General features: G+C 36.9%; 1 protein-coding gene across 1 annotated transcript in view; it reads left to right on the forward strand.

Moving 5' to 3' along the window:
• Positions 1–4,881: 4,881 nt before the first annotated feature.
• LOC108574500 overlaps positions 4,882–13,229 on the forward strand; it is a gene marked incomplete at its 5' end in the record, with an annotated part of 74,606 nt that continues 66,258 nt past the window's right edge. Inside the window, 3 exons of the mRNA XM_017937105.1 lie at positions 4,882–4,972; positions 6,564–6,667; positions 11,539–11,554. Coding sequence (XP_017792594.1) covers positions 4,882–4,972; positions 6,564–6,667; positions 11,539–11,554 — 211 coding nt within the window. The remainder of the gene's footprint in view (positions 4,973–6,563; positions 6,668–11,538; positions 11,555–13,229) is intronic.

Here is a 13,229-nt window from a genome sequence, read left to right on the forward strand (position 1 = left end):
AGATTGCTTAATACCTAAACAATAGTTACACATATTTATTTGAAGAAGAAACAGCCTTCGATAATTCTTCATTTTTTTAAATTTCTTCACAAAACTGACCACAGTTTACATTAATATTGCACTTTACAATCAATGTTTGTCAAAGTATCTAACTCTAATTGCCTCTTCTCATTGTCCAAATTTTACTAATGATTGAAAACACTTTTTCAACTGGTGCATTTGTACTAGGAACATATAAAAGATATTTAAATATTTTCATTACATACATAGCTCGCCAAAAAATTTGCAACACCTAAAAATTGAACAAAAATGGAAATAAAAAAATGACCTGTACAATTCCGTTTTTCAGATGTTGCAATTGTTTCGACGAGCAGTGCAAATTTTTCAGCACATTTACAGTTCTGTTTCTTAAAATCGGTGTAAAACCGGAGTCAGTACAGAGCCTTTAAAATCACCGCTGTACCGAATAAATCAGTACGTCTAACCTAGTCAATTTAGCTGTACCACTCTTAGGACAATTATGCCGGCGTTTTATCGATACCCCATGTCAAACTCCCAACGACCACGTTCCACAGCATCAATCTTATTCTGTCCTGGCGTCAATAACACCCGTTACCGCGTCGAGCCATCAATAATCCCGTTTATATGATCACGGGCGGTAGCAATCCGGCTGATTTTTCGCCACTGTAGCGCGAATCGCACCAGCCATAATGACCATCCTGAACGAGGAACACCGTGATTGTCAATTTCTCGAGGCGACGAGTAGTGAAACATTACTTTAATTTCTAACCGGAATAGGTCGCTGTTTAATTCCCCCTAGAGACATGTTTGCTTACCGCGCAAAGCGAGCAACAAACTACCCATCGTGGAAACGCAAACAACTAAAGTATTTTCGAGCATACGAAACGAATTTGCCAGTGTTCAATCAAGTTTTTAAGAACGGAACCGTCTTCTTCGACGAGGGTTGGAAGGAAAGGTGCGCAGGAACCGGTGAAAAATCCACGTTAAAGAGGCAAAAAGGAAGAAGGGGTACGTTCGACAGATTATCTACGGTAACGCGAATGGAAAAAATACGTGATTACAGATTTGTAATTTATAACCAACGGGAAGAATCCGTGAGGACCACGTTGTCTCTCTGATCGACTCGGTGGCTCAAGGCATCAAGGGTTGTAATCTGCCAGTTTGAGGTCTCTTTCGTCGTCGTGTGTCACGTATTGAATGTTGTCAGCCACGGTGTAGCGGGAAAATTATAGTTCTCTGGTTAATTAAGAATTTCAATCGGGTCCAAGAGCTGATCTCTCGTTGTCTTGCCTCTTTCCTCCTCGATCTGCTGCTCCCCACTTCGCCGGCCTCGACTGGCCTCGCACGCGAACACGATTACGAGTATGAATATTAAAAAGTTCTGGCGAAATATAGTCGTATTATCATTCATGCATTAACTCGGAACGGGAGTCGACACTTCGTGGTAGTTAAATTTCGTTAGGTAAATTTCAGATCGATATCGAGAATTTTTTAATGAACGACACGTGGTGTGTTTTTCTTTCTTTGTGTTCCGCTTGCTACGATGATTAACGTGGGTAAGTGGTACTTAATTCTGATGTTACACGTATTTATTGATAGGGTAATTTTCACGGTTGCTCAGGGATATCTATAAATGCGATTTACTCGTAAACTACCCATTGTATGAGAGATTGTTTCGAGAGGAATTGAATAGTCTCGAGGGTGACATAATGTGGTATAATTAGGTTTTCTGTAGATGGACGATTAGAAAATATATCGTCCCCCTTATGCCAGTACCGTGAATGTGCGATTCGATAAATTATGGAAATTCACGATTGAATGTAAAATGTAATCGGAGGATTCTCGAGATGAAATTTGTCAAGCTTTTTAGTTGACATTAGTCTTCACTCCAGACTTAAATTTAACCATAAACATATTTTTTATTGTTCTCTCCTACTTTAGTCATATTTAGTCCACTTCTTTACTCAAAAAGTGAACGTGTATGGCATAAAAGTAAATGGTTTTGGCATAAGGGGAACCATATAAAGATGACATACGTTTCCTTAAATGGAATTATATAATTTTTAATATATCAGTCGATGCAGCTCTTTATTTTCTATTTAAAAAGAAAGTGTTAAGTGTGCTCCTTATACTATAAAATTTCAAACAGAATAATTTGTTTTTGGATCTCAATAATTCTGTAACGACTGTTTACATGTGCTTCACATTCAACAGGTGTCCTAATACTTATCCTACGTCAACCAGAGTTTAAAGCCACCGTTTCACGTCACGTTGCCATTGCAACTTCGCGAAACTGGATGAATAAACATTCTCCAATTTCCTCTGTACTATAGAAATTTCCACAACGCTACAATACATATACAAACTAAGAACAGCGACGAATAATCTGAAACTTCACCCGGACATCGAAAAAAGACGAGCTCTGAACGTATGCTTACATATCTTTCATTCAGCTGTTCATTCACGACAGGTTGTACAAAAAAGTAAAGGCGTACTGTAGTTTTAATGAAGGTGTGACAAAGAAAGCAGAAAAATTACACGCTTCGCGAGTTGCCTTCGTGAGGGCAGCCCGAGACGTCAGTTTACATTAACAAATTGCCACTTCACAGCAACTTTTCATTCCATTCCGCGAACGTGTCTCGTCGCTCATCTCCTGAATTCCATTTAAACGTGACCACGATTACTCTCCTTCGTTCTAGTGGTGTCTCACGTATGTGTGTGTGTGTGTACGCGCGCCACCAGAGAAAATGAAGTATTTATTTAATTACGCGGGCGCGAAGAAGGAAAAGACAAGAGGGAGAAAAGGAGACGTCCGAATGGAGTTTACATGTTGGCAAAATTTACAGGACGCAGGTGTCGCGTGGTCGGGATCATGGTACGCGCTTCTGATCGCGTGTCTAATCGTAACGACAGCATCGCGTTCATCTTGAACGAGCTGAGCGATAAGGAAAAACGCTTAGGGGCGTCGGTAATAAAGGATAACTTGTGCAGAAACTTGTGGAGAGAGGGAGAGAAATAAAAAAAAAAGGAACCGGATTAAGTAACGAGCCTAGATACCGTTTCGTTTCAGTGAACGCGTTCTTTTCAGTGCTTCCGAGAAGAAAGTTTGTTCGGAAAACAGTCAGTGTTTGATGGATTGTAATATTATGCACCGGTATTAAATAGTGTCGCGGTGGTACGTTTCTGTATTTTGCGGTGGTGATTATTAATAAAATTCTGTTTCATTGGTGGAATTACTCTGTTCGGTCTGGGTTAAAGTGATAAATAGAATATTATTTCCTTTAGTGAGATATGTATACTCTTACTTAGTATTCATGAAACATGAATACGAAGCTATATTGAAATCTATTGAAATCTACTAAAATCTAATAAAATCTACTGCATTCTATTTGTATCTATTTAAATTTTCTGAAACCTTCAGAAATTTAGAAAAATGTAATACAATTTAATAAAAAATTTAATAAAATCTACTGAAATCTACTGTATTTTACTAATATCTATTCAAATTTTTTGAAACTTACAGAAATTTACTAAAATCCACTGAATTCTATTATACTTAAATCTACTAAATTTTACTAAAATCTACTTACTCAATGTGCAGCAAGCCTCTTTGTCATTACAAGTTTAATATGAAATTACTTGACTCACAAACGTCATTACAAAATTATTAAGATCCTAAAAGAAACAAATTTATTCCAGAATCTTGAAGTATAACGAATACATATGTATATTTTTGCTAATATATGACACTAACTTTGGCAAAGAAATGTAATTTAAGTCATACAATACTTTCTATAGAAACACAACGTAATTTAAATCGTGTAATACTTTCTACAGAAATACAACGGGTGTCCTAATAATTACAAACAGCAGTGTATATTGTGTTTTCATATTTCGCATACTTTATTCGCACATTTCGACATATTTCAAGTGCGTAAACGTCCAGAAATTAAATTTCTTAAAATTCTATATTAAAAGGAAATAAAGTTAAGCAAACGTGCATTATTTATGAAACATTAGAGACTTCGTCGCATTCGTAAATTAATAGTGTGTATAGACGAGAAAAAAATTATCTTGATTTTGACAAAATCCTTCGTTACTTAAATTATAAGCTCGTAAAGTTTAAGGGAATTCATATTCTATCTCCTAGAAGCACATTTAACCCAGCATGAAAATTAATACTCTTGATTCCAGCAGTTCTTGTTTGATTGTTCTTCTTCGTTTTTATTTATTCTACACATTTGCGTGTACCCTTGTTCACGGCTCGCTTAATTTACAACCTGGCCGTGTTTCTTCGATTAATTATACACATCTTACTAATAGAATCAGTATATCAATATACAAATATGCATACGATTAAGTTCCAGTTTCGAACGTGTAACTCGAGTTTTACATAGATATAGTATTGATCATGTATTGCCTTTTAAAATAATAATACAAACGGTAACAGTTTAGACACGTACCTGTATCTTAAAGGTTCACCGTATGTTAGAATAAAAAATTTAAATTTTTACAAAAATTTACACAACGTAATATTTCTCTAAAGAAATCTACATCGTACAAATGTACGTGTAGAATGAGAAAAACTAGCATTTACAAGCCTATGTTAGTTTATAACGTATTCTTGATCTCTTATATACAGAGTGCCCCAATTTTTTCCAAACAAACTTTGTCAGTGTACTCGATAGTTATAAATAAAAGAAAAATGTTATATGAACATAGATCATTTGAAGATTTGTAAAAAAAAGATAACAAAAATACGAAAAACAAAATGACTCTGTGTGGGACATCATTGAATTCATCTCAACAAACGCTACTACAATATTGTGAATTAAAAAATACAATGTTCCATTTAAAAATATTAACTTGACTGTAATATCTCCCCCACTACGACATCTACAAAAAAATTATTTGTACCACATAATGTGCCCTTTTATACCAAACAACTTTTGTAGGAACATTTTTTAATAGCTTCAATTCTCGTTTCAACGTAACACCCTGTATGTACACACATATCTGCCTTGCAAAATTAGGCAGAATACTATAAATATCACATAAGCTACGCAAAATTTTATAAGAATTTGCCTGCTTGTACTTTTTCAACAATACAGACGATAAACATTTCGTTAGATTGACTGTCATTTTCCACGTACCTCGAATCCATTCAAAAAGGAAGACTACAAAAATACACTCTTCCTCAATTTGTTTCTTTCCAGCGCGGGCCACGTGACATAACTGAGCCACTAGGGGAGCCAAAGTGACTAACTGCACATCATATTAAATTTATAAAATTGTTTTTTATTTCAAAAACTAGAGTTAATCACTTAAGGCTTGTGAGTGGCTGAATTATTTATACGTCACATTTTCTCCCTTGACCAATCCTTAATTGAATCTCTGATGCCACGAACAGTATTCTTACGATTATTTTTAGCCTACCAACAAGTAGGTTACTACACACCGATAGTGTTACACGCAATAATTGTGATTATAAAATACGAGCAGAGGGACGAAAGGAACGACAGTTATTACTTACGACATGTCTTCGTGATATTGCCAATAATTAGGCTTGAACCCTGATCCTTTCTCAACTAGTACAACGATTTACTCGTCCCTTAGCGTGTTTCAATTTCCGTAATGGATGCCTTCGGGTGAAGGATACACCGGTCGGTTCGCTGGAAAATGTACATTTTATTTCCATACGGTGAAAAACAGGAATAATTATATTCTGCACTAGAGCCAAGAAACAAGCTACATTTGGTATAGCAGGATATACATATATGTCTATATATATATATATGAACACCCATGTGGTTAGCATGCGGAAAATAAATGGTAAAAAAGGTCGATGTTTTTCTTAGCAAGCCCCTAATAGACCTCTGACTTATTCGTGAAAAGTAGAGGAGTCAGAATCACCCAACAGTGCTCTATTGAGTCTTGTTTAATTTCAGGTGCAATGATTCAGCCTCAAAATTAGATGTAACATCGAAGAATGAGTCGAGTTAGAAACTAATTATAGTATTATTTATTTGAGATAAAAGAAATAATTTAGAAGCAATATTCTAAAATATAAAGTTTCATTAGAAATTATGATTAGATGGGTTTCTCTATGTATTTTAGAACATTACTTTGTAATAGTTGGTTGAAATCTGTATAATTTGTCTTTTCATACAAAATCTCAAAATATTGTCATGTTTAACCCTTTTGCGACCAATGGGACGCATGTGTCCTATTTGAATACTGAAACAAAAGTTGATAATCGACAGATAAACGACAAATTCTTCAAGAAATAATTCAGTCGTGAAAAGGGTAAGCAAACATGGTTACTCCTCTGTTCAGCAAAAGACTATTTATAGTTTCACCAGAGGGTCACCTATTCCGAGCAAATTAGCTCGCTCTTATCAGATCCCACCGCATACCTAAGAAGAAATTCCGTTGGAAAAATAACCTAGTTATCCGCGAAATTAAGATCCAATAACAATTAATCAACAGTGAACACGTTAAAAAGCCCACATTAATCGTCTCGTTTCTTTCTTCTTTTCCAGCGATATTTCAACGAACGTCCGTGTCCAGGGGTCAACTGAGGATCCAAGGTGTCGCGACCTGCCTGTACCTATGCATGGATTCCTGTGGTCTTCTTTACGGCTCGGTAAGTCAAACTGTTCATCGAGAAAAAAAAAATAACATTGCTCTTCCTTTCGATAAAATCGTCTCTGTGTAGCATACGGCCTTCGATAGAACGCCGTGGCACTCCACGGGAAAGAAAATGAAACGGCTGTGTGCCACGCGACGCCAACCGTTTCCCTTCACCTTTTCTTCCTCCGTGATACGCTATCGCATCCATCTAAATTAGAAAAATGCAACCGGGAAAGGAAAATCGGCCACACGGTCCGACCTACGAACCACGGTTGATCTTCTGGTAAATGATTTCGTTTTAACGAGCATAGTGTTAGGATAGGATGAGGAGTTAGGAAGATTGTAGAAGGGTTCCGTGCAAGTTTGTTTGGCCTTCTTATGGTGCTTTCTATGTATGTAGAAGTGGTGTTTCCGTTGGGAACTTAGGTAGGTAGCTGTTTAGGCAGATTTACGAGTTTACATGCAAGTGTAAAGATATTTGAAAAGTTTTGAAGGAAGTAGGAATTAGGTACCATTAGGTTGGTAATGAAATGTTTTTCCAACAGCTGAAATTGGCAAACTTGTACCATGTATTAAGTTTTCTGAATTTTTATAAAAAAAATTCAAAATACAATTGTTTGATGAACAATGTAATTTTGTTGCATAAGTTTAAACTTGAAAAAACTGCTGAAAATATAAATTTAGCATTTGAAGAAGATTATGTAAATGTTAGGGGACACTTCAACGTTGCTGGACAAAATTCAAGATTGGTGACTTTTCATTGGAAATGAGCTAAGAGGAAAACTAGATAGGGCCGTCGATGGTAACGTTTTGAGAAAAATTATTGAAAACAAATCCACGGTAAAAAATATTAAATTTTGCCACAACTTAGCACTTTTTGTATTATTAGTCTTTTTTTAGAGTAATTTCTTTTGTGTCTAAAAATGTTTCAATATTTTACGGCGTTATCGTGTTTAGTAACATAAACATTGCCGAAGAAATTCTGCGAAAGAAGTAATTATCTTCGCTCCTAAGAATTTTCTTGACACGTTTATTTATCCAAAAATATCGTTAATTATATCTCTACGTACCCGTGATAGCATATCCAATTCACCGCATCCAATCGGCACGTTGAGAACGTTTCACGTTTTCCCTCGAAGCTTACGTTAATAATTCTCCAACACAGGGAGCAAGTTCTACAATCTGATGTAGTCATTCTGTCTCGCAATCGTTCGCAGAAAATCCATCTGTTTTAATTTGTGGGCGAACAACGAATCGGTGGTCGTCGGTACGATCAATTACATCGACGTTTTCGAGACTTAATTAAAGCCGATGACGTTTGATCGAAATACAGGAGCAGCTGTGCGAGCCTGAGAAACAGGTTTAGCCCTTAACTACTATCGTTCCCTGTTTCGTTCCTTTCTTTCTACCGCTCCGCTGTAACTAGTATTGAACAAAAGGAATACGTTTCCCTGGGGTTGATACACTCTTGACTGTGTACCATTTCACAGGAGGATACGTTTAATGGCCGATTAATCTTGTTACTTTCGCGATTTTTGCCACGTTTCCACAGCCGTCCGTGGCTCGTGTATCGAGGAAATTGGAATTTGATTCGATTTCGTGGCAAAGGCGGTCTTCAACGTTATACAACCATCCGAACACGATGATTCGAATTCTTTCCGATGTGGAAATTGATGCTTTGTCCCGTGATAAATTGCCGCGATTTCACCTTTGATTTATCTTCCCTGTTCGACCAAACGATGTTGTTCTTCACGATCATCTAGGAAATACTTCGGTTACAGTATGATCAAATTACTGTATTAGCTTCGACGATAATACCATGTATCCATTGTACATTTATTATATTTCTAGAAAAAACAAAAATGAACCGAAAGAACTGGAAGTATTACACAGTGTCGCTAACATATCGAATTAGACCAAAAGAACCTCGTAATCGGTAACTAAAAATCGGTCAACGTTCGCGATCGATACCTTGCGTCGCCGTCAGTGTCGATTACAACATGCGAAAGTGCGATTTTTCAATATGTAAAATCTAGAAAACATCTCTCGGTGGTAACATCACAGTTGTCGAATCTTAATCAAGTGAACCGACGACATTCAATAAACTCTACTAACGAGCAACTGAGTCGCTATTCCACCCAACAGGTCGTACCTACACGAATCTCTATTATACCAAAAAGAAGAGGCCGAGAAAACCGTCTTGGAGTTTCTCAGCTCTAGCCAGCAAGAGAGCTCCCTTTAATCAAACACGCTGACAGAACAGGTACGTGTCGCGGAGCAGAGATTAAAATTGCCCGGTGTACACTCGAGCGAACAATAAATTCGTCTTAACGTCACGAATTCCAGAGCAATCTGGAGTGTGGAGAGCGGCCTAGCCACGTCGATAAAGCATGCAGATATCGAGCGAAACAAAATCAAAGTGGACGTACATCGCGATAATGTGCGACGGGAGGTAAAAGACGGGACACGATCCGGAATAGTTTTCATGTACCGTTTCAACGATACTACCGAGTCTCTATATCTCTTTCTGTCTCTTACCTCTGCGCGCGAGGCACACCAGAAAGCCAGAGAACGAACGTCACAGAGATTCCGAGGTAGCCACCGACGCTCTGCGATTAGACAGGCTGATCGAACAGGCAAAAGAGATTGAAATAAAGACGTGGTAAACGTCCGGCTCGAAGCTAGTCTCGTTAAGAGGCGCGTTTCATTAAAGTGGTCGGGTATATAGTTGGAGCCATAACGAGAAGGGAAACATCGAATAAAATCGTATCGTACATCTGATAGGTTTCCTTGGAATGTACTTCGGCGGATAATTCGGCTAATAAAGATCGCTGCATATCTGTATTCCGCCGATCATGGACGTGAGGATTCGTGGATTTGTTACTCTGTTGCTGCGAGATATGCTTATCCTTTTGATAAGATTGTCGCGTTTATTCATACGACTGGAAGATCTCTCCGCGTGCAATTCACGTCTTTCGCGTTTTTCTCTTTCCGCTTTTGGTTGGGACTATTTGTACCTGTGATGTTAACATGGTGGGATTTTTTGATGTCATGGTTTGTAGATAGCTGTGGTGTTAATTGTAGAGAGGACGATGAACCGGAGCTTTGTTTGGTGTAAAGATAGTTCGATTGGGATGCATGCAGTCTGCGAATAATCGGTTTATCACTGGAATATCGTGTTGCCAATTTATTGACACGGTGTTACGTGAGATGAAGTAGGTAGTTCGAGTTATCGGATTGTTAGAAAATTTATTGTAAATTGTAAATGAATATTGTTATCAAATAGTAATACTAAAACTGTAATCGAAATAGCTGTAATCGAATTTATTAGCCCATGAGGGTTACTCAATAACCGAATAATTGCTGCAAACAATTTGGAGATTTGTTTTATAAATATCTAAGGTTTAAATTAAATTTTACCTATTTATTTCAATACGAGGAATTACGATCAAAAAACAATTCTCGCTGGATCGTTAGGATCTACATGTCGTTACAAAAATATGTGTTTTGAAACACATGTAGAACTTGTTAATCGTAGGTACTCCTTATCGAAATCAATTTTTAATCTACGGTTCAAAAATCATAATTATATAGTAAATATAGAAAAACACCTTCCTGATATACTTAAAAATTAATATCTTCGTACAATCTTTGCTCAGAGCGTAGATACTTATCGGTGAGATGCCTATCTAAACTGATGCATACCTTAACTGTCGTTCAGTCTATCAAATATCACGAAACAACGAGACCCCGGCAGTGTTTATTTCGCGAATACCTCTTCTGAAACTAATCCAGACAGGAGAAAAGTATGCGCGCAGTCTGTAACGGACAATTCGTTGGCGAGATAGCAATTAACTTTCGACATGATTCCGCTTTGAAGATCGCTCGTCCTCTTAACTAAACTCCTAGGCCTCTCTGCTAGTAGAGAGGATCAGAATGAAGAAATCACACACGAACCGCGATAAATTTGCGGATGTCCAATTTACATTCTCAGCGGGACTGCTAGAGGGATCGAATAGTGTACCGAAGTTCCAGCGCGAACTCGAAACCAGTGTATCTGATAACTAATCTACATAACACGAGCAGCTAGGCAAACATTTCATTGCTGGTGCTACGCGGTCGGTAACAGATTAATGTTCTCTTTTGCTGGCTACGTAATACCAGCGCTGGTTCGAGTAAGTACCTGCTATTTTCGATCGTTCGAAAGCGACACGGAAACGACGATTGAACCCGATTTCAGAACGAATTAGCATTCTTGCCCTCCCCCCGCGACAACCGCGGAAGCGTTTATCGGCGAATTATTAATTAGGCTACAGGACCCGTGGGGCGATAAACGGGAACCGTATGAGTTCGTGGTAATTAGCAGGTGGTAATTTGAACGGTTCAAGTTCTCTCTCTATGTGAAGGGGAACAGAAAGTTCTACGTATTGGAGGTGAAGCTTACTCCATTCTTGGGTGGATTTATTATTTGTTAGGTGTAAAAATTAATTCGGTACCTTTCCTCGCAAAGTCTTGACGAGTTTATCGACTTAAAATCGCTGTATTTTTTTAAATAGGGAATTCGTCGGTTACTCGATAAATGGAAAAAGGTAATTCAAAATAATGGAGATTATTTTGTAACTGATGAATTCCCTATCTGAAAAAATATGGCGATTTTAAGTCAATATAATGAAGATTATTTTGAATATTAAAATTGTGTTTGGTTTTTTTGTAAATAAGTATCAAAGTGTGTGAAAAAGGGCGCCGAATTAATTTATACACCTGATACTTGTGAAAATATGCCTATCGGTAATTGAATTATTTATAACCGATGAAGCTAAGAAAATTGCGTAAATTTGAAGTAATTAGTAGACAACACTTGAGACAATAGAAGTTAAAGGAAAGACGAATTTGACTGAAAGTTACTTGTTTATTTCTTTATTTGCAAGCAAAAGTTTCTGTTAAAATTTAATTATTCTTCCAGTACCTAAAATTCTTCGTAAAGCAAAAGAAGACTTAACAAAAACGAACTAAAAAATGGAAACTTATAAAGTGTAGAATATTGAAATCGTTGAATACTGAACAATATTGAATAAATTCCTAGGTAAAATGAATAATAAGGCAAACGATAACTCTTATCTAAAAATTTCTGTAGTAGGATTTCAGAAACTGGATTAATTCATTTTACGTACTTTGTAATTAAAATAATGTTGGCTAACAATAATTTCTCAGTGTAATCTCAAATTTAACTGCATTTTCGTTTCTCTCGTTTCACGCCTAAGTCGTGTAAACTGAATTTCATAAGCCCTACGAAGAATCGAGAAAACTGCACATATGTGTCAAGTTACAATTAAATTTTGAACGATTAATTAAACAGCATGCGTCAAACACTTAAAAATTACATAACGATAAGTAAACACTTGAAACGAGAGCCGAAGTACGTCTTAAAACTCTCTCACTACACAGATCTCTAATCAAGTTTCCCCAGATAGTCATCTTAAAACAAGCAGTTTAATAAACATCACTTTCTCATGAAAGATTCTTTTTCTTTTACCGGTGCACGATGTTCCAGAATCCGGCGGCTAAATATAAATCCGCGCGATCTAAATTTATTAACGTTTCCGTATGTAAATTTATTCAGAAAGCGACAATATAGTCGGTATTTTTACATTGTCGACTATTTCGAGACGAGTCCGCGGAGCAAGGAAACATTTCACGGAGCGACACTTCATAACAAACATCCGATGTTATCAAATCTAAAACGAAGCGTAAACGCGACAAGAGATCCATATCTGCCGGTGTGAATTTATCTAACAAGTTGGCAAAGCAACGCCACGAACAACATTCCGCGTTGTTGTATACAAATTACGTGCAAGTTCTTCGTCCGGGGAACGATTTGAAGCTCCTGTCGACGCAGAAACCTGCAGATCAGCATTTCTGACGTCTCGCGATTTAAGGATCATGCCCTCTCTCGCATAGAGGTAGCTGCGAAGTTATCAAAAACACAGTGAATTCAAACATCTTTCACACTGTCCACGTAGGAATAGCGGTTGAATAGAAATTCGCTGAAATGTTCAATTACCTACTAAGTTACTGCAAACAGAACGTGATTTTTTCAATTGCTGAAATTGACGGATTTGCGCCGTGTATTAAATTTTGTTCGATCGTCAATTTTCATACGCAACGATCGAAAAAAAGGAATTTGTTATATTGCAGGTGTATTAGATAGTAAACAAATTTGGATTACAATTGGTTGGAAATTATTATCTAACGTGATGAATAATTGCGGTAAAAAAATACTGAAAGTGGAGAAAGTTGTGTAAATGTTAGGATATTTCAATGTTGATGTGTAGAATTCAAGATTGGTGACTTTTCATTGGAAATGAGCCAAGGAAGTTGATGATAACGTTTTGAGAAAAATTATTGAAAGCAATTCACAGTGAAGAATCTGAAATTTTGCCAAATTCTCCCTTATTCGCTAGATCTTTCCCAAAGACTGCCATTTCTTCGAATACCAAAAACACTGTAAAAGTAGCATTCAAAGAAGTTTTTAATTCAAAGACTAATGATTTTTGTATATTTGGAATTTTACGCAG

Source organism: Habropoda laboriosa, unplaced genomic scaffold (genome assembly GCF_001263275.1).
Source record: "Habropoda laboriosa isolate 0110345459 unplaced genomic scaffold, ASM126327v1 scaffold193, whole genome shotgun sequence".
Taxonomy (NCBI): Eukaryota; Metazoa; Arthropoda; class Insecta; order Hymenoptera; family Apidae; genus Habropoda; species Habropoda laboriosa.